This window comes from Urocitellus parryii, chromosome 3, assembly GCF_045843805.1.
Source record: "Urocitellus parryii isolate mUroPar1 chromosome 3, mUroPar1.hap1, whole genome shotgun sequence".
In the NCBI taxonomy this organism is placed as follows: Eukaryota; Metazoa; Chordata; class Mammalia; order Rodentia; family Sciuridae; genus Urocitellus; species Urocitellus parryii.
This window is the reverse complement of record NC_135533.1, coordinates 211,382,756-211,406,591: the sequence shown is the minus strand read 5'-3', so window position 1 is coordinate 211,406,591 and position 23,836 is coordinate 211,382,756. Positions and strand designations below refer to the sequence as shown.

The window sequence follows — 23,836 nt, the reverse complement described above, 5'->3', positions numbered from 1 at the left end:
GTCTGACTTCATAATCCACCTCAAATCAGGCCTGTTAAGCAGAAACACTTTGACAAACACCAGAACAACAATAATATCAAATGTTTATTAAGCACATCTGCATGTCTCCCTGCTAGGCAGTTTACACACACCATTTCATCAGCTCTTTACACTATGAGGTACTGAGTACCACCATCCCCACAGCTGAGATATGAAGCCCAAAGAGGTGAATACATTTCCTTCCTGTGGCCGCACAGGAAGGAAAGAGTGAAACTGGCTAGGTCATGTCTATGTGACAAGTGGCCCCCCCCCACTATTTTGTACATTTAACAAGTGGCTACTTAGTGCCTTCTGTGTACCAGGCACAGACTGAGCGGGTGGCTTAACTTTTTACTATTGGAGCTGGAGACATCCCAGGGCCCCCCTCATGGTAAGCATGCGCCCTACCACTGAGCTCCACCCCAGCCGACCAGAATGGTTCAGACAGAAGCAGAAGTTTAATAGCTGAATCCTGCTACCTCTTCAGTCTCACTCTAGCTGCATGTCCCCCAAAGTAGACCCCAGCAAACCCACTTTGCTGAAGATGGGCCCCAAAGGCCACAGCCTGCAGCAAGGAATTATGAGTTTCACTACCAGCCAGTGAAGATGGTGGGTTTCAAGTTGGGAGTTGGGGGAAGGCAAAAGGATGGGATCCAAGGACATGATTAGCCCCTTGCCTATCCTGGGTCTTTCAGGGTCATGGTCAGGTTCATGGCCAAGGAAGTGAAGTCAGTTCACAGAGATGGAGTCTCCAGACAGGAGTAAGGCACAAGGGGTGTGTGAGGTCAGCTTCCTCCTCTTGGGGTGGGAGTAGGAGCCCTTTCCATGGGTACTGCCTGGGCACATCCCCCAGGCAGAGCTGCCCTTGTGCCTCAGCACACGCTGAACACTGAAGGAGCCTGGCCTTGGTATTTCTCATGGACCATCTTGAGGATGGGTATGAGGTTCTGGAAGGTAGGGCGGAAGGAGGACTCTGCCTCCCAGCAGTTCTTCATGAGATGATAGATCTAGGGAAGGAGAAACGGGCTGTGGCTGCTGCTGGCTCTGTGGCTTGAAGGCAGGAGCAGAGGAAAAGGCAGGAGGCTCTCACCTCACAGGGACATCTCTCAGGTCGTGGTAGCCTCTCCCCTCGTTCCAGCAACTCAGTGAGCCTCAGCACAGTTATCTGTCCCTGGGTGAGGCCTATAAGCTCCAGGAATTTCTACGGTAGAATCAAGACAAGCTCTTTCCCAGAAGCCGGGAAGACTAGCCAAAAACTTCGCACTAGACTGCTAGAGTTCGAATCCCACCTTGACACTTCTAGGTTGTGACTTTGGACTTGCCACTAAGCTTCTATGGGCCTCAGTTTGCTCAGTCCTGAAAAGGGATGCTAACATCTTCCACTGGGGTTACTATAAAAGTTAGGTAATCTGATCTTCATGCTAAGCCTCCTTCAGGGGCTCACTGTTCTTAAGCCTTGCGACATGTTGGTTCTACCTGTCATAAAGTTTTTATTATTTTTTGAGACTGGGTCTCACTGTATTGCCCAGGGTGGTCTCCAACTTTTGGACTCAAGTGATCCTCTTGCCTCAGCCTCTGGAGTAGCTGCGATATGGTCTGCCCAAAATGCCCAAATCAAAATTATTTATTTGACTTTATGAAGGCATTCTGCCTTTGTGGACAATCTAACAATTTCCTGACTCTGCCCCTCAATTCAGACCTGACCAACCCGAGACCCTCATCTACACAGTAATTGGCTACAGGCGTACATGCGTCAACCTAGGCCAATCAGAGGAAGTCCTGGGAATTATGCAGGAAAGAGGACCCTTGGTCCCCTGGGCTGAGGTGGGTACCTGGAGGGCTGGGGGCACAGTTGCCAGAGAGGAGGGAGAGTCAGCCTACAATGCATAGAGTACAGAACCAAGAAGATGTATGTGCCTCCTGATGACTCAGGCCCCATTCCCAGCGGCATTTGCAAATAGTGGGATAAACTGCTCCTATGTTGCCTGTGTCCACTTGAGCACAGTTTCCATCACAGTCACAGCCCCCTGCACTGCAAATGGCCCATTTTCCAGGTCAGGACTATGAGGCTCAGGTAGGTGAAGTACTTACTAGGGTGGGAGCTGGGCTGTGAATGCCTGCCTTTCTAACTCCCCAGCCTACTCGAGGGTGAGGGTGTGGGGCTGGCACTTACGGAAGGGGGACTCTGGCTGGAGTCACAGTATGTCAACAGCTCATAGAGGGTGACCCCGAAGGACCAGACGTCAGACGCATAGTAGAACTTACACTCCTTCAGGCACTCTGGGGCATACCTGCAGAGAGGCAACACTCAGCTCTAGGGACTGGACTCAGGGCTTGGGAGTCAGACCAGACTAGAACCCTCATGCGGGTGGGTACAACTGAAGGACCCCTTTGGCCCCAGTTGGGATCCCACTCTTAAGGGTTCAGCCTAAGAGGAGTGAAGCTCTACTTGACCAAGCCAAGCTGACCTCACCCTCCAGGCAATGCTGAGCTCTAGCCCCACCTCCTTGCATCTCTAGGTCCCGCCCAACCTCACTGGGACTAGGTCTTGCCCTCTCAGACCCAGTCTGCCTAGACCCTGCCTATTCCCAGTGACCCTTGCACCATCCTCCCACCCCCAGACTGTGTCTCCGCCTGGTCACCAGAACACAGGGCTGTCCCCATCTTCGCGCACACGGTAGTACTCGTGGCCTTCAGGCACGGCTTTGGCTAGGCCAAAGTCCCCAATCTTGACCAGCCTGTCGTTGTCCAGCAGCACATTGCGGGCAGCTAGATCTCGATGGATGTAGTGCTGCGCGTGCAGGTAGGCCATGCCCTGGGGGCGGGGTGGGGTGAGTCAGGATCAGTGGGGTGGAGATCAGTCCCCAACAGCAGGGCCTGAGAATAGGTGACCAGGATGGCTGGGGAACAGTCAGATTAGGCTTAGGGGGACCCAGCTGAAGACAGCAGGGTGGCAGGTGGGGGTCAAGCAAAGGAGGAGCCAGGAAGCTGGTGAGGGACAAGAGCAAAGCTGGGCCCAAGGAGTGTTTTGGGCGTGGCCAACTGAGCAGGTGGATTGGGGCGGAGCCAAGGGGGTGTGGCCTGGCGAACTGGACACAAAGAAGCTGGTGGAGGGAAGTCAGTTCAAGGATAAGGGAACCCAGCCCAGTGTGCAGGAGAGGGCTAGCAGACAGGACAAAGTCGTTCAGCGTAGGCCAAATCAGCCACAGGTTTGGGAAACAGAATCGGGGTGGGGGGCCCTCCCACCTCACAGATCTGCTGAGCAAACAGCAGCAGCTGAGCCAGCCCAACATTGTGCCGGGGTAGGTAGTCTCGGAGGCTGCCCAGGGGCACGTACTCCATAACCAGCTGCACTGACTTCTCGCCTGTTGCAAAAAAAAGGATTCGTAGGGGAAGCAGAGGGACCGGCCAGGGGTACCCGCCCTTAGCCCTACACAGTCCCCTCCTAGGTGTGGAGGAAAGCCAGGACCCGCACACTCTGGGCCCAGTCCTCAAACAAGATGGACCCATCCTGATTCCTGTCCCAGAGCAAGGGAAGGACCAGTGCTCTCATCCCTCTTGGTCTCAGCAGGTGGCAACTCCCAGCTGGAAAGGAGGCTGCCTGGCTGCACCCCATCCTGAGGTTGCAAGATTCTAACTGAACAAACCAGAGGCTCTGCCCCAAAGGCCACAAGACTAAGTCCAACACCGCACATCTAAGCCTCACCCAGTCCGGCCCACCTTGGTCCTCGCAGCAGCCCTTGTACTTGACGATGTGCTCATGGTAGAGCGTGCGCAGGATATCGATCTCCCGCCTCCAGCCAGAACGGAGCTGGGGCCCGCAGTCCGCCTTGAGGGCTTTCACGGCCACCATCTCGCCTGTGCCATCGTTGGTCGGGTCGTAGCAGTACAGGCTGACCTTGCCAAAGTGACCCTGGCCGCAGTGCACAGAAGATAAACCCCACTCCTGTGTTTCTAAGTCATACCTCCTAGCAGATCTGTTCAGAAAGCCCCAGGCTCTACCTACTGTGTGGATGGGTCTTCTGGCCCTACATCCGGGGACCTCTCTCAAAGCCGAGGGTGTTCCCATCCACAACACAAAACTATCCTTAGGCAGGACCTCCCTTAATTCCACAGGTGGGCCCCGCCCCCAGCTCTCCAGGCTCTGCCCTCACCTCGCCAAGATCCCGGATCTTTTTCAAGTATCGCTTGTGGAAAACCGTGGGGTCTGACACTGGTGAGTCTGGATTTACAGTGGAGACGTCCACTAGATCTGGAAGTCGTAACAGGTGAGGCTCAACCCCGGCCCTCTCCCCAGCAGGCGGGGGACACTGCTCCCCAGCATCCCCAGGAAGGGAACTTCCCCCTCAACAGCCCGAAGAGTCCACTTTCTGTACAAAGTGCACAGTTAGCCATAGAGAGCCTGCCTAGCGCCGGTGGTCACGGGTTCCATTCCCAGACCGCAAAACAAAGAGAAACCAAAAGTAAACACCTGGATATAGTGAGATTGGGCAGAAAACACCAGAGAGAAAAGAAAAAAACTGCAAGGGTCCAATTCGTCCAAAGAAGTTGAACTTCTCCCCCAAGACTCTGACTTTTGACTCAGCGGCCCTGCCTCTGTACAGAGACCTTGAGGACACCATGTCTGCATCAGCAGGGACCCCAGCCCTCCCCTACCCACTGGGGTGCCAGCACCGAGGTGGGGCTCACCGTGGGGCTGCAGCTGAGTGAGGTCTCGCAGGATGGTGCGGAACGAAGGTCGCAGGGCCCGCTCATAGGTCAGGCACTGGCTGGTGATGGTGGCCAGTTCTGGGCAGGAGGGCTCTGGCAGGCGGTGCTGCTTCTGGTAGAACCGCTCTTTCTGTGTGTGTGGGGACCCATGGGATTCAGCGTGGCCCCAGTCCTGCCCCCTCTCAAAAGAGGTGGAGCCCACTGGTGCCTGCTGTTGTCATTGCCATTTTGCAGAGCCGAGCCTAGCTGCCTCTGGGGAGCTGTTGCATCTCACCACCAGCACATCCTGCTGTGGCTGTCACCCACCTCTGCTCTTCGCACCTCATCTCTCAGACTGCAGCTCCCTGAGGGTAGCACAGTCTCCAGGCCTTTGCCCAGGCCAGGCCCTCTGCCGCCGCTGCAGTGCCAGGTCTGGCTCATTGGCCTAATTCTGCACTTAGATCAAACCTCCCCTGGGAAGCCTTGTCTGACTCTTCAGATGCCCTTTGTCCTTGGTCAAGAGCCTTGAGCACCAGCTCTGGGAGGACAAGAAGGAACAGCACCCACTCCCTCGGCCTGCGCTTCCCCATCTCTGTCTGTCACTGCCTAAAGCTGAAGCCTGCTACTTGCTGGGGACTACTGATTTCCACAAGGACTGTAAAAAGCTGGGATGCGATTACCCCCTGGGCCCAGGGATCCCCTGGTCATACCTCAGAGGGACCGCGGCCCTGCAGGGGGGCCTCCCCATCAAAGCAGATCTCCAGGAGTGTGGCACCAAAGCCCCACTTGTCAGCGGCAATGCACAGACTGGTGGCCCCAGCAGGCAGGCACTCGGGCGCCGTCCAGGGGATGCGTTCCACCCTCTCTGCAGGCCATGCTCAGAGTCACCAAGTGCAGAGGAGTAGGGAAGCCTGTCCCTGTGGCCAGCCCTGCTTGGGTACTCACCCTCCCTGGAGAGGGCACCCAGGCCCACACCGGGATCACTCAGCTTGATGAAGGGGCTGGTGCCCTCTGCCAGCCCTAGCCGTGCCAGCAGGATGTTCCGGCCACACACGTTACCATGAACCAGGTTCTTGTCCTCCTGGGGTGGCAGACAAGGAGAGGAGGGGGATGGCCACCTGGCAGGGGCACCGACTATCCACAACCCCCATCCCATGAGGCCCTCATGGGGACAGGCATGTGAAAAGGATGTCCTGGTCATTACTGGGATGCCAAGACAATACACTGTTATCGTGACCAGGCAGCACAGGGCTAGGCAGCACGGGGCTGAGTGGGTCCTTCTTGTTCTCCCAAACTTGGTGGCTTGTGGCCAGGGATGAAAGGCCAGAGGCCCCTGCAGTTTCCTTAAATGCATGTCAGGTGTACTCCTGCCCCAGTGCCTTTGCTGTTCCCTGCCTGATGTCCTCTTGGCTCCCTCTCTAACTCCCAGGTGGCCTTAGTAAGGCCTTCCAACCTACCTACCTAAAGTTCCACCTTTCTCAGTGAGACTCTGTCTCAAAATAAATAAATAAAAAAGGACTGGGGATATGGCTCAGTGATTAAGTGCCCGTAGGTTCAGTCCCCAGGTCCTAAATAAGTAAAATAAGTGAGTAAATAAATACAGCCTTTGGGAGGGTGTAGGTGGTTCCAGGCAAACACTATTCCATTTTATAGAAGGGACTTGAACATCTGTGTAGTTGGTATTCTTGGGGGTCCCGGAACCAATCCCCCAGAGACACTCTTCCAGTGAAGATGCCTTGAGGGTAGGGGTTTGCCGGTTCTGTTCTGTTATCTGCAGGGCTAGGTCTAGGCCTGACATGCAGAGGGTGCCCACTGAACAAGGAGGTGAAGTTGGAACTCTGGAAAGTGGGGTGATCATACAGGAAGGGTTGGGCAATGAAAGGCCAGAGACAGAAGACAGCATCTAAGGATAAGTACCCAGGGGACCTGGGACACAGTGAGCATAGGACAGATGGACTCATGGACAGATCTCCCAGGTGTGGCATGTGGTCCAAGAGATGTATCTTGGCCACCCACCCGAAGCCCAGCCATCCAGCCTCCCTCACTGACACAGGTGCCAGCCCAGCCCACATACCAGGTAGCTGAGGGCGCTGGCCAGCTGCTGAGCCACTGCCACCTTCCAGGTCATGGGTACATGGCCCTTCTCTCGCCGCAGCCACACGTCTAGGGGCCCGTTTTCTACATACTCCGTCACCATGATGTCTGAAAAGACCTAGCTGCTGCAGAGGCCGTCCCACCTCCTGTGGGCCTCCCACCTCCATGGGGCCCGGGGCCAACCTGGGGGCTGGGCCTGTGGCTGGGGATGGTGTGGGGACAGAAGGTTAGGTCAGGTTTGGGAGTGAGTCTGGGGAGAGAAGAAATGCAAGATGGATGTGGAGTAATGTGGTGCATTCTTGTAATCCCAGGGGCTCGAGAGGCTGAGGCAAGAGGATCACAAGTTCAAAGCCAGCCTCAGCAAAAACGAGGTGCTAAGAAACTCAGTGAGACCCTGTCTTTAAATAAAACACACAATAGGGCTGGGGATGTGGATGTGGCTCAGTGGTCGAGTGCCCCTGAGTTCAATCCCCAGTATCTGCCCTTCCAAAAAAGATGGAGCATGGGGTGAGGCAGAGGATGTGGAGCAAGGAGAAATGTAGAGGAGGAGGTTAGGGCAGGACCAAGGTCAGGATAGAAGAACAGTGGAGGTGGGCAAGGTGGGAGTAAGGCCAGTGCTGGGGACAGCAAGAGAGACAGACATACACTTGGGGTTATGGTCCTGGTGGGGCTGGGGTCATCCTGTACAAGTAGGGACATGTAGAGGAAGGACAGAGGTGGCCTTAGGTTCTAGACAAGGCTGGATATTCAGAGGTTGAGGTCTGGGAGGACCAAGGGACACAAACAGGGCTGGAGTCTGCTGGGGGCCAGAGTACTGCTGGGTCAGAGGGGACTAGGCTGGGCTGTGGAGGGGGCTGGGATGGGATGGAGACTGGGATGGGGTCAGCAGTCAGGGTTTAGGCTGAGGGCTGGGCCACAGCTGTGGGAGGGGTATAGGTGAGGCCGAGGTGTAATCTGGGGTTGGATGCAAGTTGAGGTTGGCACGTGGTCAGGAGTGGGGCATAGTTTGATGGTCAAGATATAGCCTGGGGGGCGGTGGGGACAGAGGAGAGCAGAGAAGAGGTCTACGCTGGGATTGTAGTCAGGGGTCAGGAACAGCTGAGGTCGTGGGTACCAATGGGGACTCTAGTGTGCCACGGGGTATAATGGGGTCCACTCACTCTCGGAGCCGCGCACACAGACACCATGCACGAAGGCCAGATGTGCGTGGGAGACCTGGCTCATGAGGCTGGCTGTCTCGTAGAAGGCCTGTGGGAACCAGGCAGGTGGGGGGCTGTGAACCTCACCCCGCACCCTGTCCCCATCGCACAACACGCCAGGCCACCCTGCACACTCACCAGGGCGATGTCATGGTGACTGGGGTCCAGTACTTTAAGCACCACTCGCAGCTGCTGCCCACAGCCCCCTCCAGGTTTGGGGGAGTCCCCGCCATCTGCTTTGCCCTCCTCAGGGCCCCCCACTCTCAGGAGGCCCTCATATACATTGGTCCTTGTGCCCTGGCCCAAGTGGGATAGCTGCAGGAAGTAGCATAGAATACCGCTGTGATGCCAGCTGCCTGCTGACCTCCCAAGGCCCCAGCTACCACATCCCCAGGGACCCTGTCCCTACCACACCCCACCTGGGTGATCTCATCCTGGTGGATGCGGTGGAAGCTCAGCTGGCTGAGGTTAAGTGGCCTGGAGCTGGCCCGAGACCCGCGCATGATGATGAGGTTGGAGATTTCTGGGGGCAGATGCGAAGTGGCTGACACGGACTGGCATGGGGGAGAGAAGCTCTGCCCACCCCATGGCTCACCCTGTACCTCCGGGCTGGGGCAGGCAGCAGCGACGCAGAGAGAAGCAGTCGTCCCCAGCCCGCAAGGAGCAGCCCTGCAGGGCTCCCCGCAGCTCCTGCACACTGGCAAAGGAGCGGCCCCAGCCCTCCAGCATGAAGGCCCCGTCACCCTGCTGCTCGATGGGGAACTTCCGGATGCGCAAGCTCTGCACTCCAGGTGCCTGGGTGGGTGGAAAGGGCACTGAGCAGAGGTCCAGGTAGGGCTCAGGCCCCACCCCGGCCCAGGACCCCCCAGTTCCAGGCCCACCGGCTCAGGCTGGGCCACCGTGAGGATAAGGCGGTGCAGGTGGACGGTGCTCCAGTGGATAAGGTAGAGGCCCTCCTCTGGCTGGAGCTTGGCTTGCACAAAGGGCTCCCTAGGGGGGGTCAGAGGGGTGCCATTAGGCCACCTGGGGCCACTGATAGACCTACACCTGGCAAAGACAACATGAGACCTGCCCAGAGGAACACACACCAGCTAGGATAAAAGTCACACACACACACACACACACACGGCTACTCATTCGAGACACAAGCATGAGAGCAGAGAACAGGCACACACTGGTACATAACGCTGGAGACAGCCACTACTAACAAGATGGTTTACAGGCTGAGACAGGAAATAGCCATCAAATGGGGGACAGGTGCACACCACCCATAGCCACCTGCATGGGGACACACGGATAGTCTAGCACACAGCGACCACCGATACATCTGGTTACATAATGTGACAGAGCAACAAAGGTGCTGCTTTGGTTTGAATGGGGTTTGTCCCCTCCGAAAACCATGTTGGAGTCTAATCCCCTTGACACGTTAGCTTTTTGTCACTCTGACCAAATACTTGAGAAAATCAATTTAAAGGAGGAAAGGTTGATTCTGGCTACTGATTCCATAGTTGGCGGGCTCCACTGCTTCTAGGCCTGTGTGAGGCAGACGCGTCATGGAGGAAGGGCTTGATGCAGAAAAGCTGCTCACTTCACGGTGGCCAGGGGAGGGGGAGGTTGGGACAAGATATACCCTTGCAGGGCATGCCCCCAGGGACCGACTCCACCACCTCCCTGCTACAGTTCCCACCACCTCCCGAAAATCCAATGTCGAACCTGTGAGCCGGTGAGAACCTTCATGATCCAAACCCCACTCTGAACACTGCTGCACTGGGGACCAAGCCTTCAGCGCAGGAGCCCTTGAGGAACATTCCAGAGACAATTGTAACAGTGGGGCCTTAGGGACAGAGATTAGGAATGGATGAGCTCACGAGGGTATGCCATCATTTGGATCTTCTGTGTCCCCCCAAAGGCTCGGTCCCCAGTTCGGTACTCTTGGGGAGGAGGTAGAAACTTAAGAGGTAGAGGCTCATGGGCTCCAGGCCGTTGAAGCATGCCCTCAAAGGGGATTCTGAGGGGCTGGGATTGTGGCTTTAGTGGTAGAGAGCTCGATTAGCACTGGCGGGACCCAGGTTCTATCCTCAGCGCCACATAAAAATAAAGGCATTGTGTTGTGTCCATCTATACCTAAAAAAATAAATATTTTTTTTTTTAAAAAGGGAGATTCTGAGACCCCATTCTCTTCTTCCTCCTCCTCATGCTCTCTGGCTTCCTGGCCTTGAGATGAGCAGTACTGCTCCCACGTACTCCACCATGATGCGCTGCCTCTCCACAGGCCCAAAGCAACATGGCCAGCTGACCATAGACAAAACCTCCAGAACTGGGAGTCAAATCTTTTTTCTTATAAGTTGATTGTCTCAGGTCTTTCATTATAGGTATTAGAAAGCTGAATAATATAGAGTAGGGCCCCATATTGAATCTTGGTGGCTTTTGAAGAGGAAGAAAACTTGGGTGTGGTGGTGCCTCTCTGCACTCTCAGCTATTTGGGAGGCTAAGGCAAGAAGATTACAAGTTTGAGACCAGCCTTACCAACTGAGTAAGACCCTGTCTCAAAATAAAAAAGGGCAGAAGTGAAGCTCAGGGGTGGAGCATGTGCCTAATGTGTGGGTCCCTGGGTTCAAACCCCAGTGTTGGAAGGAGAAAAGAAAAAGAAGAGAGGGGGAGACCAGAAGAGACACTCCTGTGCTGCCTGTCTGTGGCCAGGTGATGCTCTGGGCTGTCCTAGGACGGCCAGCAAGGAGGCCACCACCGGATATGGGCCCTCAAACCTTGGACCAGACTATGAGCCACAATAGTCTCTTTTCTTTAAAAGAACTCATGTTTTTTACAGAAACAAAAAATGGACTAATACGGGGGCTTGACATCACAGACAATAAAGACTAGAACAAATGGACACTACAAGGTGTCAGCCATGTAGGGCAAGAAGCCACACACAAAGTGGCTGCCATAATGACCAGGTCCAGAGACACCCATACTGTGGCAGCACACACCTGTGATGACAGTCACAGGAAGCAAAATGGCCACTTACACTTCCCCTGGTAGAGGGACAAGCCTCTGAGAGGTCAGACCCTTTTCAGACACCCCCAGGTGCTAAGCCCCAGCATCACAGGTGGTACAAGGGACAGCCAGACACAGGGCCAATGACTAGAGAAGCCACAGTCACAAACCTCACAGCATGCAGAGAACCACACACACATCTCCACATTCGTCCTACGTGGGGACGGATACTTCATACCTCAGCACCAGGTCACCAACAGAATCCTTTAGACAGGGACACACAAATCCCAGCAGAGATACACCTCACAGGTGGACACCCCCACACAGGTGGACACCCCCAACATGCCCCTGAATGACCACGGGTTGGTGCAACAAACTGTCCCATGAAAACCACCCATTCTGTACAATGCCAATGTCAACATGTGACGCTAATCCCAAATGCTATCACCAGAGCAGTGACAGCTACACAATAAACATCCAGACATACGGGGTAACAGTCCCAAATGCACCTCTATCATCCCAGGTACCCTCGCTGCATGTAGCCCCTCACTGTGCACACACACAGGTGAACACAAGTAGTGCCTGAACTCACACGCAGGTCTGGATGCACTCATAAGTGTGCCTGCCGTCCCATGCACACAGACACAAACACACGTGTTCGCTGAGATGCGCACACCTGTGCCACACAGCCAACACATGTGCACAAACACGAGCACACTCTAGAGGACCGCAGAGGGTGCTCTCTCACACAGCGGGCACTTGCACACCATGCAGTTCCTGCAGAGCGGCTTTGGGGGGGGGCACCCATCCTGGCCACCTTCCTCGCCCTGGCCACTCACAGCAGGGGCCCATGGATACCCTCCTGGATGCTCATCACTAGCCGTGGGGGAGCCACCTCCTGGCACAGGTAATGGCTGGAGTCTGCTGTCAGGCGGAAGTAGCCGTCCACCAGTGCCACGAAGGACAGGGCCGTGGCCCGGGAAAGCAGTCTCAGCTCCTGCAGGCCAGGGGCATGTCATGCAGGTGACACAGGCCAGAGCTCCCCCCGCCCGACTGCCGCCCCAGGCCCCACCAGGCACTTGTTGTCTTGCTGGTAGATGGTGACACGGCACCCTTTTAGCACCAGGTGCGTGATGTCCTGAAAGTCACAGAAGTAGGTCCAGGGTGGCTCCCTCCGCCTGTCTGCTGGCTGGCCACCCGCCTCACGGGCCTTGGCTTTCTTCCCAGACAGGCGGGTTTGGGAATTCCTGCTGCTGTCGTTGACGTCACTAGAAACCTGCAAATCCAATGAGTGGGGCACAAGACAAAGCGGGACACAGCCCACTTATCCCCTGCACCGTCCCCAGGGGTCAGGAGATGGAGGGCCAGTCACCTGTTCTGGAATCTCTCTTAGGAGTCCCTCTGCCACAGGCAGGATGGGGACTCATCCCAAGAGACACATAGGATGAAGCCAGACCTCAAGGAGGACAGAGAGGAGAATCCTGCCCCATCCCCAACTGCCAGACAATGAAAGGTTCCCCAGGGGTGTAAGCCCCAGAAATCAGGTCTCAAGGGGACAGACAGAGGATGCTCACCAAGAGATAGACCCCAGGGAACAAGGGACACAGCCCGAGGTAGGTAGGGAAAGGGCTCACCACTGCTAACTCAGCAGCCCACCAGCAGAGGTGAGCAAAGACCACCCACCAGGCCTGCCTGAACCCACAGAGGGCAGGAGGTGTCCTGCTCACCTCCACTTGTACTGGCCGCCACTGGATGCCACCAGTGCCTGTCACCAGTACCTCGTGGGTGGGGGATCCCACGGCAGGCTCCAGGTTGTGGTCCGCGGAGGCCCGCCTGCTGTCCTGGATGTAGCAGGGCTCTCCCTCAGCCTGGGACAGTAGCTCCAGGTGACAAACAGGTATGCGTTCAGTGCCAAAGCGGGGGGCCAGATGCTCCAGGGTGGCTATGTATTTGACCATGACCATCTGCTGAGAGAGGTGGCCTGGCTGGAAGGCATGCAGGAACTTGCGGAAGACATTGCGCAGGCGCAGCCGTGTAAGGGCGTTGTGCTGCTGGATCTGCTGCCGGAAGGAGCGCGGGATGCAGTCCTTGAAGCTGTGGGGTTGACATGGAAGGGGCTGGTAAGGGACCTGGTTGGCAGGCTTGGCTGAATGACATAGGACAAGTGGCTTATGAGCCTCAGCTGCCTCAGTGAGAGAATATGCACACTGGCAAGAAAGTGGATAGAGAGGGGCTGGAGATGTGGCTCAAGCGGTAGCGCGCTCGCCTGGCATGCGTGCGGCCCAGGTTCGATCCTCAGCACCACATACCAACAAAGATGTTGTGTCCGCAGAAAACTAAAAAATAAATATATATAAAAAAAAAGAAAGTGGATAGAGAGACCTGACACAGGACCAACCCAGGGAAGTGGGGTGCTGTGGGGGTCCAGGGCCCAGACCTCCCAAAGACACACTGGAGCTGAAATCCCAGGTCTCAGGCAACTTCTGAAAGCTTGAAAGGGCTCCGTTTCCTTTAGAGCATCATCTTTGAAATGGGACCAAATGGTGCTCACCTCCAAGGCGGATGAGAGCATTCAGCAAACTGCTGCCTGCAAAGTGCTTGGACTATGGACCAGCACACAGTAAGGACAGAGTGTGGCTGTTGCCATCACAGGAGAACTCGCTATTATTTGAATCATTCATTTTATAACCATCAATAAACAACCCAGCTCTGGGAGGTCTCTTTGCTGCTCACAGAGTCCTAACTCCTCACTCTCCCAGTCCACCCCCTTCTGCCTGTTGCCTGCCTGCAACCGACCACCAGTATGGCTAGATCACAGGATTCCGTGCCTTGGTCTCTACCTCCTGAGATATTCTCTCCCTCCCCCACTTCCAAGCTTCCCAGGGCTCACCAGTACCCTGAAAAGGGCGTGGCCAACCTCCACACTCACTCAGGCAATCACCTGCATCCAGTTTGCCTATAAAGGAGCCTTGGCGCCTTCTGCCTCTGAGCCTTTGTACACGCTGTTCCCTGTGCCTGGAACATACTGCCAACTCAACTGGATAAAGCAACTCAACTTTGGGGCTCAGCAGAGACGTTCCCTAACTGGGAAACACTCCCTGATGTCCAGGTTGGATGTGTTCCCTCCTCCTGTATATTGTTGTCACATTTCTAGTCCTTCAGAGTGATACCATAACAGGAACTAAAAAACATGTGCTTCAAGAACACCTGGGGGCTGGGGATGTAGCTCAGTGGTATAGCATGTACCTAGCATGTGTAAGGCCCTGGGTTCAACCCCCCAGAACTGGGAAGCAAAAAAATTCCAAAACAAGCTGATCCTGAAAGACACAACTGTTGTGCTGCCTCCTCCAGACAGTGTGTCCTGATGATCTGAGCCCTTACTGCAATGCAGGGATCCCCCAAGGCTCTGTCAGTAGAGCTGGCTTCCAGCTCCCCAGAATCCAGCCTCCTTCCTTCCCTTGAATTTTTACTATTATTATTATTATTATTATTATTATTATTTGTACTGGTAATTGAACCCAGGGGTGCTTAACCACTGAGCCACATCTCCAGCCTCCCCCTCTTTTTTTTATTTTGAGACAGGGTCTTGCTAATTTGCTGAGAATTTTGAACTTGAAATCCTCAGCCTTAACCTCCCCAGTCACTGGGATTATAGGTGTGCACCTCCATGCCCTGCCTTCCCTTGAATTTTAGTGAGTTCTTAATGCCAAGAGCTTTAAGGATCTGCCAAGTCCCCACCTCCCTGCTGGAACCTCCTCCCATAACCCCTGGCTCCTGCTGTTCTAGCCACACCTCCTCCAACACATCAGGCATGAAATAGCCTCAGAGCCTTGGCACAGGCAGTTCCTCTGTATAGAATGGTTTCCTCCTAGACATGTGTATAGCTCCCTCCTTCACCTCCTTGACTACAAAACTTCACAATGAAGAATCCCCTAACTGGGGCTGGGATTGTAGCTCAGTTTGTAGAGTGTTTGCCTTGCATGTGTGAGGCACTGGGTTCAATCCTCAGCACCACATAAAAACAAATAAATAAAATAAAGGTATTGTGTCTATCTACAACTAAAAAAAAAAGAAAAAAAAAAGAATCCCCTAACTTAACCAATTTAACAATATAAACTAAGTCCTCTGAGCTACTCTGGAAGCTGAGTAGAGGATGGCTTGAGCCTAGGAGTGCAGGGCCAGCCTGGGCCACATAGTGACACCCCGTTTCAGAAAATAAACAAAGGGCTGGGGATATAGCTCAGTGGTAGAGCAATTACGTAGCACCTAGCACCACACCAAAAAAAAAAAAAAAAAATTAACTAAACAAATGAATACAGAAATAAAATGATAAACCTCTCACCCCTGATATTTCATGTTCCACTTTCCTACTTATTTTATTTTTTATTTTTTGTAGTATTTTGTAGCACTGGAGATTAAACCCAGGACCTTACACATGCTAGGCAAGTGTCCAACCCCTGGGCTACACTCAATCCTGATTTATTTAATTTCTAGTACTAGAATTGGGACCCAAAGTCACTTTACCACTGAGTTACATTCTCCAGCCCTTTTTATTTTTATTTTGAGATAGGATTTTACCAAGTTACCAGGGCTGGCCTTGAATTGGCCATCCTCTTGCCTCAATCTCTCAAATCGCTGGGATCACAGGCATGGACACCACATTGGGTTCCTGCTTAATTTCCCCCATTTCATTGATCACCATCTAAAACACTCTACATTTCCCTTTTGTATCTTGTTCATTGCCTGCTTACTTCATGAGATGTGGGCTCCCAGAGGATGGGTAATTTTTGTCTGACGTGTTTGGAGTTGTGTCCACAACACCTAGAGCTAGTGCTAGCACAGGGTGTGCTCAGTAAGCATTTGCTGAATGAAGAAAGACATGGCAATATTCTTTTTTCTTTTTTTTTTTTTTAGAGAGAATTTTTCTTTAATATTTATTTTTTAGTTTTCGGCAGACATAACATCTTTGTTTGTATGTTGTGGTGCTGAGGATCGAACCTGGGCGGCACGCATGCCAGGCGAGTGCGCTACCGCTTGAGCCACATCCCCAGCCCGACATGGCAATATTCAAGGCCCACCCAGCCCCCAATGCTACTCAGTAGCCCCACTCCCTTCCCAGACACCTGATCTCCTTGGCCACCTCTTCCAGGGGGACGCCACGTTGGAGAGCGAGGTGGCAGAGGTGCAGAAAGGCCATGCCCAGGCTCTCATTCTTAAAGTGGTGGATCTCCTCCTCACTTGACAGCTCCCACAGTGATACCACATCATTCACAAACTCATGCTTGCCCTGGGAGTAGGAATCAGGCAGAAAGGGAAGTATGAGAATGATTTCATTCCCTAGTGAGAGAAACCTAGTTCTTTGCTTCTGGGCATCCGGGGAAGGAGAGACCACCATTTGCTAGAAAGGCTAAATACACAGCACACACACCTGCTCCTCCCAGTCTATCCCAGCACTTATTCTCATTCAGCCCAAACTCGGATGGCCTGAGTCAAAATGTATTAGTTATATCAAGTTGGAAAGGGAAGTGGGAGTTCCTTGACTCTCCCAAACGTGACACAAATGGTTCTGTCCTCCAGCCCTCCTCACACCTGTTCAAAGAGGTACTCAAATGAGGCTGGGTCCAAGAGTTGCACCCCCTGCTCTGTCGGTTCTGAGGAAGTCTCAGCCCCTGGGAGTCCACAGCGGTATACAGCTGGCTCCTGAGGATTCATGCCATGCCAGTTTCGGAAATAAAACCTGCAGGAAGGGGAGGGACACAGTTGCGGCTTAGCAGAGGCACTGAGCAGCTCCAGAACAAAAGGGGAAAAGGTTTTCAAGGGGCCTCCACCTACCTCATACGGAAATACAGTGTCAGACTTGTATCTCTGGAGACCTCTAGGATATGGTTTGGGGGCAGCCAGACTTGGGCCTGGGCATCAAAGAGGGCAAAGAGATTGAAGCAGGGCGGAGTGATGCCTGGAACAGGGGAGTAAGGAGGTCAGGAGCCGTGTCATTTGCTGCCATCAGCCCTGAGGACCTTCAGGCCTGCTATCTCCTTTCACATGCCTTCCCCGGGTCTCCTTCCCGGCCTCCAGCTGGCCTTATGTTATAATGTGGAGAGGACAAGGCAATTTGTTGACCCTGTTTCACTATACTCCCTAGTCTCCTTTGCAGCTAGGATGAGACTATGGACTGGGTGCTGGCCAGTGGGATGGAAGGTATAGGTACCCTACTGAGTCTGGAAATAAACCCTCTTGCCATCTTCCTATCCTCTAAGAGGGCTGAAAGTTCCTTATACAGAGTGGCGAAGCTCTGAAGGGGAGTTGAGCCATTTGACCTGCATCTGATTTTAGAAAAACTTGATTACCTTAAGCCAAGAAGATCTGGGGGTTGCTTTCTACAGTGGCAAAACATATCCCAGACTAACACAATTCTAGAAATAGCTAGCAATGTGCGGGTAATTCCAGCCCAAAAGATATATCCAATCACCTTCTGCTGTCTTCCTCGGACATCAAAGGCCTCCTCAGATGTGCCTTATTCCAAATAGATCTCATCTATGGTCCCCAAATCCGCACCTCCTCTGCCTAGTTCTTCAAGCCAGAACTTGAAGAACTTCTTGAACACCTTCCATATCAAAGTAGTCACCAAGTCCTGCTCTTTCTACATTCTTTATCTTTTTGAGACCCATCTACTTCTGCTGTATTTTGGATCTTAAATGTTCCTCAGCTGGGGTTGTGGCTCAGTGATAGAGTGCTTGCCTAGCACGTGCGAGGCCCTGGATTCAAGCCTCAGCACCACATAAAAATAAATAAATAAAATAAAAGTATTTTTTAAAATAACAAAATAAAAAATAAAATGAAATGTTCCTCAAAGCCTTAGCCAGAGGGTAGCACTACTGGGAGATGGCAGAGCCTTTAAAAGGTGGGGTCTAATGGTTGGTCTTTAGGTCATGGAGGCTGTCTTTGGAGGAGGACCATGGGATCCTTGAGCCTTTCTATTTGCTTCTTGGTTGTAAGGTAAGGGGTTCTGTTCCACTACATGCTCCTGCCATGATATGGTGCCTTGCCACAGGCCCAAAGCAACAGGACCAACCAATCATGGACTGGGATGCCTGAAACTGGGAACCAAAATAAACCTATTCAAAATCGATGATTTCAGGCAACCTCTTTCAAATCCAAAGCCCAGGCCTTGCATGGCTTAGAAGTTAGGTTTACAGTGAGGTTGTTGTTTTGTTTGTTTGTTTGTTTTAAAATTTCTTTTGTAGTTGTAGATGGACACAATGCCTTTTATTTGTTTATTTTTATGTGGTGCTGAGAATCGAACCCAGTGCCTTACGCATGCTAGGCAAGCGCTCTGCTGCTGAGCTACAGCCTCAGTCCGTTTTTTTTTTTTTTTTTTTTTCCAATTTTTTTTTCTTTAGTGCTTTGCTTTCTAGCTTAAACTTTCCATGGCTCTCCAGTTTGTACTAAGAAAGACCAACACTTATGCAATGAGTAACCATGATCTGGTTTCTGCTTATGTTCTGGTTTTAATTCTTACTTCTCTTTCCAGATTCTGAAAATTGATGTCTAGTCTCTTGCTTCCTCAAACAGATCAAGCCCTTTGGGCTTCTATCCATGTTGTTCCCTCTGCTGGGCAGGGGTCCCATCACCCATGCTGTGGTTTGGAGGGTCTAGCAGGGGAGCACACCCAGCTCCTTGCATACACTTGATGGAAGAGCAGTCCTCTTCTGAAGGGGTAACGTCCTCTTCCACCTAGCTGCCACTTCAAGGGGGCACACATAGAGTAGTGAGGGAGGAAGGAGATACCTGCCTAGCTAGCCAAGTCAGTCAAATCAACCCTGGAGTTCAATGAGGTGACAGATGTCACAGCCAGAACACCCTTACATCCCATGCTATGGTCTGAAGGTGTCCCCCTAATATTCATAAGTTGGAGCTAGTGCAGTAGCAGATGCCTATAATCCCAATGACTTGAGAGGTTGAAATAGGAGGATGGCAAGTTCAAAGCCAGTCTCAGCAACTTAGCGAGACCCTGTCTCAAAATAAAATATAAAGGGGGCTGGGGATGTGGCTCGTGGATAAGTACCCTGGTTCAATCCTCAGTATAATAAATAAATAGGTAAATAGATAAATAACCCAGTTAAGTGCCCCTAGGTTCAATACCCAGTCCAAAAAAAAAAAAAAAAAAAAAAAGGAAAGAAAGTTCCTGTGTTGGAGCTTAATCTCCAGGGTCATTTATTAATGGCATTTAGAGGTGGGACCTTTGGGACGTAATTAGAATTAGATGAGGTCATGACAGGAGGGTCCTTGTGATGGCATTAGTGGCTTATAAGAGAAAGAAAGGCCTGAGCTGGCCTGCTCACTTGTTCTCACCCCTGCCACACTATGATGCACAGGAGGCCCTCCCAGGTGCCAGCACCAAGCTCTTGGACTTCCCAGCCTCCGGAACCATGATTCAAATCAACATCCACTGGGTACTCTCACATCATTCCATGGCTCTGATCCCTGCTTCCCTCAGGAGAAAGTGTCACCTTGAAACTTCTTCCCATGACATACAAGGCCTGTGAGGTACAGCCTGTGGATGGATCCCTTCTAAGAGATCACCCCTGCCCAGGTCTCAGGTTCCTGCTGTTCATCTGCCCCAGCAGCTGACAGAGGGCATCTGTGAGCCCAAGCCTGGTCACAGCTCTCCTCTGTGCAGAATCCTCCATGGCTCCCACCACACTGCAAGTCAAATCCAGAATTCTTCCCATGGTCCACAAGACGCTCCACCACTGTCTTGACGCCTCCTTTCTCTTACCTCCCAGCTCCCCTTCATTTACTCTACTCCAGCCACACTGGTCTCCTCACTGTTCCAGGCAAGCTCTCACCTGAGGGCCTTTGTACTTGCCGTTCCCTCGGCCTGGAACCATCTTCCTCTAGATAGTCCCATGGCTCCCTCCCTCATCTCCTTAAGTTTTTGTTAAGCATCCTCTCAGAGCAACTTTCTCACCACCAGTCACTTTTCTGCTTAATTTTTCTCATCATCTCTGCCCTCTGATACAGTCTTCTTTGTCTTTTTAAAAAATTATTTCCTGCCATCTTCCCTCCTAGAATACCAGCTACACAAGTGCATTGATTTTGTGATAGCATACAGTTGGTGCTCACTCAGTATCTGCTGAATGAAGCTGCAGATGGATGGATGGGCTTGGCTTTTCTCATCCCCCAACACTGGCCATCACATCAGTACCCTGGACTTACCGACTTTGTGTGCGATGTGGATGCAGACTTCCTCGGCCGTCAGCGAGGTCTTGCTAAAGGTGACCCAGGGCTCTCCACCACTAGGGCCAGCCCAGTGCAGAAGTACCTTCAGACCTCCCATGTCAGCCATGGGCTGAACTCTGTCCCTATGGGGCTTGCTGCCCTTTGCAGCAGCCCCTTTCTGACAGAGAGGCATGCTCCTCAAAGCTGACTCTGCTGGGAGAAGACAACACATTAGCTCCCAGGCCTCTCTCTGCAGGCCCCCTTAGCACCTCTACCTGCACCCACCCAGGCTGAGGCCCAAGGGGGGAAGATTCTGGCTCCCTGGCTGTGAAACCTTAGGCACCCAATTCCCCTCCCTGAACCTTAGTTTCCACATTTTTTTGACAGGGTGGTATGCCTCTTCACCCACTACATCTGACACTAGTAACACTACCCCTCCTTTTTTAATGGTGTCTTGTTATGTTGCCCAGGCTAGTCTTAAAACTCCTGGGCTCAAGCAACCTCCTGCCTCAACCCCCAAGTAGTTGGGGCTATGGGTGTATGCCACCATGCCTGGCTTGAACTTTCCCTTATTTTGACAAATTTGCACCAATATAAAAATCCACCCTGAGCTGGGGATGTTGCTCAGTGGTAGAGAACTTGCTTACAATGTGCAAGGCCCTGAGTTCAATCCCCAGCACTGAAAACAACAACAACAACAACAACAACTCACTCTAAACCAACTTCCCTGAAATAATCAGGCAGGCAGACTGTGATAAAACAAACCTGGGTGTGCATCCTAGGACTTCTTATGTCAACTCAAGCAATTCTTTTAGCCACTGCAGGCCTCAGTTTCCCCATCTGGAAAGTGGAGGTGCTGAGAATGTTGAGTGGAAAGATGACTGTGAGGTTTCAATGCAGTCCTGCACATTCAGCACAAACATGGACATTGGCATGAAAAAATGAACGAACATCACCCAAATGAGAATAAAAGTATTATTGGGGCTGAGGGTGCAGAGTTGTAGAGGGCTTGCTTAGCATGCCCCAGACCCTCTAGGTTCCATCCCCAGTACCACAAAATAAGTAAATAAATAAATCCATTACAATTGGTTTCGCCATCCCAGTAATTCCCATTCCCTGCATCTATCCCTGCTGACTCCCCCAGGCATAGGGGCAGAGAAAGACACACACTTGTGTCCAGCTTGGTACCCCCGATTCCTGGCCCAGGTCTCCAGTTTCACCAGACTGTCAGCGACTCTGGAGATGTTACTGATATAAGACAGCGCTGGAAAGAGAAGAATGTTCTAACTGCCAGATTCCTGGGCTCCCCTCCGAGCCAGCTTCCTCACCTGGAAAATGGGCATGTACCAACGTCTACCTCAAACAGATGTTGGGAAGAGTCAACGAAAGGAGGCAGGAAAAGTGCTTGGCACAGAGCCTGGCACACAGCAAACGCTTAATAAACGTTCGCGTTACCGTCTGGGATGACATCTTGAGAATGAAACTTTTGAGGTGGCCACTTCCTCCTTCCTCGTCTCCACTGGACCCAGGACCAGCTTTGAAGATAGAATCGGAGTGAGGTGTGTACCCAGGAAGCAGCACCTCCGGACCCTCTACCACCTCCAAACCTCCCCTGTCAGGGGAGTATCTGCGCTGTGCACCCGCTGGATATCTGGCCAGCCCGGAGGGAGTGGGGGCTCCCTTCTGATAAGTGCATCCAGTCCTCAAGCCTTCTTCCAGATGACTTCCCGGGCGCGCCGCTTCGGTGTCCGGTCCAGACTCACCCTTTCCCGGGACTCAGTCTCGAACCCTAGACCCCGCTCCGCCACTGCGGGAAACCCCCGCAAGTTGGCGGCCCGGACTCCACCTCCCGTTGGCACCCTGAAACACGCATGCCCGTGGGCCGTAGTTCCGCCCCGCCGGAAGATGCCGCTCCGATTGGTCCTTGGCCTAACTTCGTGGGCCAGCGATTGGTTAGGTGAGCGCCCGGATGCACCACAGCGTCTGCGGTTGGCTGACATGGGCGTGGGCGTGGGCGTGGACACGCGGAAGAGAGTGGCCTACAGTGGCGGGCGGAAGAGCAGAGTGTGTACGCCAAACGACTGAAGAGTGGATTGATCAGATTGCTGAGGGCTCCAGTCCGGATTGTACGGTCGTGACCCTGGGAAAGCGGCTCATGGACTCTCCCCCGTGACTTCTCTTATTTCTGCCTGGCCAACCCTACTTCTCTGGCTGAGTTCTCTTCTCAGGAAGAGGGGGAAAAACAAAAAACAGGACTGTAACCTCAGTTATCTGGGTGGCTGAGACAGGCGGATCGCAAATTTGAGGCCAGCCCCGGCAACTTTTTTTTTTTTCCTTTTTAATATATTTTTTTTTAGTCACAGGTGGACCCAATGTCTTTATTTTATATTTATGAGGTGCTGAGGATAGAACCCAATGCCCCATGCATGGTAGGCGAGCGCTCTGCCTATGAGCCACAACCACAGCCCCCAGCTGGGGCAATTTTGTGAGACGCTGTCTCAAAATTTTTAAAAAGGCGCTGGCGCGGTGACTCGCCCTTAATCCCATCCGTTTGGGAGTCTGAGGCAGGAGGATAGGGAGCTCAAAGCCAGCCTCAGCATTTAGCGAGGTCCTAAGCAACTGAGTGGGACCCGATCCCTAAGTAAAATACAAAAAAAGTGTGTGTGGGGGGGGGGGCTTGGGTTGTGGCTCAGTGGTAGAGCCCTCGCCTAGCACGTGTGAGGCACTAGTTCCATCCTCAGCACCACATAAAAACAAATGTATTGTGTTCATCTAATACTTTTTAAAAAATTTTTTTAAAGTGGTGGTGGGCGGGAGATGTGGTGAGGTGGTGAAGTCCCCTTGGGTTCAATACCCCATACCAAATAAATAAATAAATAAGGCCCGTGGAAACAGCTCAGTGGCAGAGTGTCCCTGGGTTCCAGCCCAGTAGCCACAGGGATATGGAGAATTACTAATTTTCTATTGCTGCATAATAAATAACCCCAAAACTTTGTTCCTTATAACAATAAAAAACAATTGTTTTTAGGGCTGGGGCTATAGGTCAGTTGGTAGAGTGCTTTCCTTGCATGCACAAGGTCCTGGGTTCTAATTCCCAGCACCATAAAAAGAAGGAAATAAAAAAGATTATTTTACAGTCAGTAGTGAATTGGGCCCAGTAGTGAATTGGGTGGTTATTGGCCTGAGGTTGTCCCAGTTCCTTGACTTATGTGCTTCCTCTGGGCAACTTGGAAATCCGAGGCAGGAGGATCTCTGGAGCTCAAGAGTTCTAGACCAACCTGGGCAACATAGCAAGAACCCATCATTCTCTCTGGCTCCCCTACCCCTTCAGTACCAGGAAATGGACCCAGGGCTGTGCACATGCTAGGCAAGCATTCTACAACTAAGTTACTTTCTCTCTTTTTTTTTTTTTTTAGAGAGAGTGAGAGAGGAGAGAGAGAGAGAATTTTTAATATTTATTTATTTATTTTAGTTCTCGGCGGACACAACATCTTTGTTGGTATGTGGTGCTGAGGATCGAACCCCGGGCTGCACGCATGCCAGGCGAGCGCGCTACCGCTTGAGCCACATCCCCAGCCCCTAAGTTACTTTCTCAACCCTTTTTGTTCTTTTGAGACAGT

At 52.5% G+C, this 23,836-nt stretch overlaps 1 protein-coding gene across 7 annotated transcripts; it reads right to left on the bottom strand.

Moving 5' to 3' along the window:
• Positions 1 to 101: 101 nt before the first annotated feature.
• Positions 102 to 22,057, bottom strand: Tyk2 (tyrosine kinase 2). Of its 7 annotated transcripts, none has more exons than XM_026399758.2 (26): positions 21,574 to 22,057; positions 21,387 to 21,480; positions 20,982 to 21,118; positions 20,214 to 20,429; positions 16,827 to 16,950; positions 16,584 to 16,731; positions 16,118 to 16,281; positions 12,722 to 13,088; positions 12,067 to 12,270; positions 11,834 to 11,991; positions 8,882 to 8,990; positions 8,603 to 8,795; positions 8,420 to 8,523; positions 8,139 to 8,315; positions 7,962 to 8,049; positions 6,782 to 6,909; positions 5,653 to 5,788; positions 5,418 to 5,572; positions 4,708 to 4,858; positions 4,173 to 4,270; positions 3,739 to 3,931; positions 3,265 to 3,383; positions 2,661 to 2,833; positions 2,192 to 2,309; positions 1,109 to 1,219; positions 102 to 1,025 (listed from the first exon to the last, which is right to left on the bottom strand). In XM_026399758.2, the coding sequence occupies exons 4-26, from the start codon at positions 20,407 to 20,409 to the stop codon at positions 891 to 893; spliced, it is 3,549 nt and encodes a 1,182-aa protein (XP_026255543.1). In that variant the 5' UTR covers positions 20,410 to 20,429; positions 20,982 to 21,118; positions 21,387 to 21,480; positions 21,574 to 22,057; the 3' UTR covers positions 102 to 890. The 7 variants fall into 7 exon arrangements, with proteins under 7 accessions (XP_026255543.1, XP_026255538.1, XP_026255536.1 ...); XM_026399753.2 differs by lacking the exon at positions 21,387 to 21,480 and having other exon boundaries at positions 21,545 to 21,751; positions 21,980 to 22,057; XM_026399751.2 differs by lacking the exon at positions 21,387 to 21,480 and having other exon boundaries at positions 20,214 to 20,426; positions 21,545 to 22,057.
• Between the last annotated feature and the right edge of the window lie 1,779 nt (positions 22,058 to 23,836).